At 38.9% G+C, this 4753-nt stretch overlaps 1 protein-coding gene across 1 annotated transcript; it reads left to right on the forward strand.

Moving 5' to 3' along the window:
• Positions 1 to 4: 4 nt before the first annotated feature.
• Positions 5 to 1255, forward strand: LOC119644502 (protein 5NUC-like; the record flags this gene model as incomplete). The annotated part of the gene is made up of 3 exons (XM_038044062.1): positions 5 to 127; positions 193 to 493; positions 564 to 1255. Coding segments are annotated over 3 exons (1005 nt in total), but the record flags the coding sequence as incomplete, so codon positions are not given.
• Between the last annotated feature and the right edge of the window lie 3498 nt (positions 1256 to 4753).

Genomic DNA, 4753 nt, shown 5'->3' on the forward strand with positions numbered 1-4753 from the left:
TGTGCAACCCGACGCTGAGCGGATTGAAGGACCTTATCCAACCGTGATCAAACAGAAAAGTGGCAAAGAAGTGTCAGTGGTTCAGGCCTACGCTTACACGAAATATTTGGGTAAACTGCATGTTCAGGTATTTACTCGAAGGCCCGAAACTATCTGCCCTACTTTGCCTTGAATTCTTTTTTGCATTAACAGTTCGATAAGGACGGCAATTTAATAGAATACGATGGTACACCAATTTTATTGAATGCTTCGGTGCCACGTGAAAATGATGTATTAGAATTATTGGAAGTGTACAGGCCAAATATTACCGCCTTGGAGACTAATATTATTGGTCATACTAAAGTCTACTTGGATGGCCGCGCTGAGAAGTGTCGTCGCGAAGAATGCAATATGGGTAATATGGTGACAGACTCTATGGTTTACGCTCGCGTTTTAGAAGACCTGGGTGGTTCCTATTGGACAGATGCCCCCATAGCTTTTTCTGCGGGTGGAGGTATTACTAATAATTGCCGATTAATATTTGTTCTGTAGGACAGGAATTTATTTCCGTTTTTTACCCGAAGGCATAAGAACTTCCATAGAGAAGCGTTCGGATGGTTCAATTTTTGCTACGGATGTTTTAAACGTTTTACCTTTTAATAATGATTTGCTTGTTACAAAAATCACTGGGAAAACCGTACGTAAGGCACTCGAACATTCCGCCAGTATGCATAAAAGGGATTCGAACGGAGGTTTCCTGCAAATGTCCGGCATTCATGTTGTCTATGACTATAGTAAAGAAGTTGGTAAACGCGTTATAAAGGCAGCGGTGCGTTGCGCCGATTGTAATGTACCCGCTTTTATGGATCTGGTGGACAGCAAGTTTTATAATGTTATTCTACCGAAATTTCTGTTGAATGGCGGTGATGGGCATGATTTTGTTGAAAAGGACGCTCTGCCGCCTCAGCGGTTACAGCTTAATGATTACGAAGCTGCAGTGCAATACATTGAAAAACATAACTTTGTCTATCCCGGAGTTGAAGGTAGAATTGTGATATTAAATAAAGATAGCGACTCTTCGGGCAATAACGGAGCTACAATTATGGCCAGCTCGACGTTACTCTTACCAGTATTGGTTTTTGCTGCGTATATAATTCTTAATTAGTATTAACTTAAATTAAATTTGTTAATATGTTTGTTTGTTCATATGTACATATTTGTACATTTAAAACTCAGGAATATATAATACCCTTATTATTATTGCTGCAATCTGTAACTGTGTGCTCTACATTTATTAAAAATCAAATGAAAATCTTATTGGACAGGATAACTGCACTCGGAAGCAACTTTGCAGAAATTATTACCGTGCGGCAACCGGAAATACTTGTCCGATAATCTAGAAAGTCTTTCGTTCCACAATACCCCACCAAGACTAAATTGTTCGGTTCATCCTTACTACACTCTTCGTCCGTATATATACTTTTCTTATACAAAAACAACGCCCCCAAACCATTTACGAAGCATGATAATGGTCCCAATTTGATAATGACTTTCTTTATAGTTTCCCCACCATGTGACGGAGTACTTGAAGAACGCTTTCCTATACGAGCAAGCGTGCTTTTTATCAACATAGGGATGCCTTGCTCCATGAACCAAATTGTCTTGTCGAGAAATGAACGTTAAACGGTATTTTAGATAACTGGAAGGTTGCAAAATACAATCGTTTTTGTTATTAAATTACAACTGGGGGCAAAGGTGATGAAAAGTATTGATATATTTTACTCCCTATTTAATAGTATAGGTGGTTATAATGGTTAAGTTAAGAGGCATGTATACATCACCCAGAAAGACTTAAGATAGATCCCCCTTTTTATTATGCCGATCTAAACTTTCTTGTCCGTCTCTCCGTCTGTCTTTGTTGTTTTCTTATGTTCAACCTGCAAGCCGCAGTCTTTAAGATATTATCTTGAAACTTGGTACAAATGGCTTAGATCGAACGACTATTTTGAAAAAACCGTTATGCGAATAAACGTTGGTGGTGTAGGTCATTTAATGGTTCACTTTGGCCAGCTCTAGTGTTTTCACTTGTATTTACATTATATATTTCTGTTATTGACAGTAAATTTTACTTAAGTATATAATGGCCCTTACTATGCATTAATAATTACATTGAGGTAGGAAACCTTGTCCAAGTAGTTTCTAAACTTGTCTTTTGAAGTCACCTTTACACTATTAAGAGAATTCTGCAGAGAGTAAAGTAAATAACGGCCGGACGCAGCAAACTTCCGGCTACAAGGACCTTGCATAAAATCTTGCCAGCCGAATTCTTTCAAATTAAATAGATTCTTAGGTCGGCTCACCATTTCTGCTTGTTTTGGTAATAATATTGGAAATTATAGCGTAGCACTACTAGTGCCGCATTAACTTTCATTTGTAATAACCAGAAATTTTCATCTGATCTCCTATATATGAGTTTGTTGAGATCATATCGAATTCCTGAATTGATTTAGAGGTGCCTGTCTGCCGTCTAGTATTGCTACGCACGAGACTGATCACTGAAACTGTTGGTTGACATTACGCAGAAAGTTTAACTTACAGTTAATCGAAAATGTAGATCGGAAACTCATTTTAATCTTAAAAACATCTACAAAACCGGTTTAAAAATGTAGTACAAATCGCGGTAACTATAGTCGATAGACTGTAGCTAGTAAATTGTAGGAGGTGTCATCATTTTCGTGAACGAAAGAATGTTTGCCACAGACTCGCACGATTGCGCAGACGGACAGTCGAACAGGCGGACATGCTTAGGTGCGTTCCGAATTTGAAACTGGACAAGAATTTATATACTTTATGCGATTTTTGACGCTTGCTTCGGCGCGTTATAAAAATATTGAAAACAAATATAATTTTGGTACACTACAACGTTGGGTAGGCATGATAAATTTTTCCCATTTCTGTAGATATATTTCCTTTAACTTGTGAGTAATAAGCAAAAAATTAACTTTTAAAATCGGCCAGACCAACTCGGTATTATAGAATATTGAAATTTCATTCTTTCGTCAAACTATTTACAGCACACACCAAAAAGCATCAGAGGCCCTGTGTAGCCTACACATTATTTGAAATGTGTGTGTGTTCTCAGTCCATCTATCCGCCTGAATGCTAATTGTTGCCGTAATCTTACTAATGGTCACAGAAACGGAGATCGTTACTTCGGACACACGACATAAAACCCTACTTTTATTCCAAAAAATTACAAGAGAATCGAACGATCTAGAGTATGTATATTTAGTCAATGTAATTCTTGTAGCCACCACATAGGAAGCTTTTACATCCACCACCGAAGGATGAGTAGACGAGACGAACCCTAACAATGCCCGCCAAACCTAACACCGCAACAAAATCAAAACACAGTTGAAAGAATCTTAGAGGCCTTATTGAGATTGAAAGCACTCATTTATAGTTTATGCCGTTTGTTGACTTGATTCTTACAATGCTTTTGGTTACATTACATTTGACAAGAAAAGCTTACGCTAATCAGCTGACATTAGCATAATTTTTAAAACGACAAAAAAAAATGCAAAGAGTTTTATTTACACAAACCAAACAAAAAAATGTTCAAATGGCGCTGTGGCGTGCTGTCCGTCCCCTTTGGAAGCGGGTCAGACTGATATCCCCAACTTTGGACCTGGTCTCCCTCCATTGAAGGACCTGCTGGCGTGCCGCCTATTGATCTGTTACCGGACAACTTAGTTGATGGAGTTGTTGGAGTTAATGGAAACCTTTAATCCCCCGAGGGTTAGCTATGCTGAGGCAGTGAATAGTCCGACATTAACGAACGCTGCAAGTTCTGGAGCATCGGGGCCCTCGACCGTGTCAGCATCGCTGGTTGCGTCAACCAGCCTGGCATCCTTAGTTGAGCTGATTAGTTCACACGATGCTGCTTCTTACTCTTGTTAGGGGCCAGAGAAGAGTAGAGAAAAGAACAGATGAAGAGCTATCTATCTACCAAACACATCAGAGGGGACCGCCGCTGGAAGCGATTGTGAAGTACTTAAATAACAAGCTCTTAGTGGAGGATACAAGGCAGTTTTACGTTTTTAAGTTTAATCCAGCACATCAGAGCAATATTGCTTCGTTCAAAATTATCGCTCCGGCAGCCCTATTTGAACGAATTATTTCGGCAAAGTTTTGGTCAAAAGCCCTTTTTATTCAAGAATTTGTTCGCCAGGCAAAGGAGTAATGGAGAGCAGGCGTATGCTGGAAATACTGCATCAAAGTGTCCGTGGTCTTAATACGAAACTACACGATGCGTTTGTAAGTTCTGTTAATTCTAATTATCTTACGATAGCATTTACAGAAACTTGGCTTAAGCCGAGGATATTTGACGGGAGATTTTTTACTCGGAGTTTGACATCTTTAGGTGTGACAAATTGTACAAAACTGGTGGGGAAGTGTAAATTGCGGTTAATCGTTGCTTACCGTCATCTTTGGTTGATCCTTTTATATCAGCAACTGCTGAATTTGCGGGCGTTAAAACAAACCCACATACTTGTAATGCATATATTAGAAGCTCTTACATTCCTTCACCGTCTGATATTGCGGTTTACTTTCAGCATTTGGCTTTGGTCAAAAATATTACTTCTCGCCTCAAACAAAGCGATAAATAAGTAGATGCCTTTAATATGCCCAACGTTCCATGGATTTTTAATGTTGTTGGCTGTTATATTCCCTTTTCTTATCCATTAATTTATGGAGAGTTTTTCGATGGTGT

This window comes from Glossina fuscipes, unplaced genomic scaffold (genome assembly GCF_014805625.2).
Source record: "Glossina fuscipes isolate IAEA_lab_2018 unplaced genomic scaffold, Yale_Gfus_2 118186, whole genome shotgun sequence".
NCBI lineage: Eukaryota > Metazoa > Arthropoda > Insecta > Diptera > Glossinidae > Glossina > Glossina fuscipes.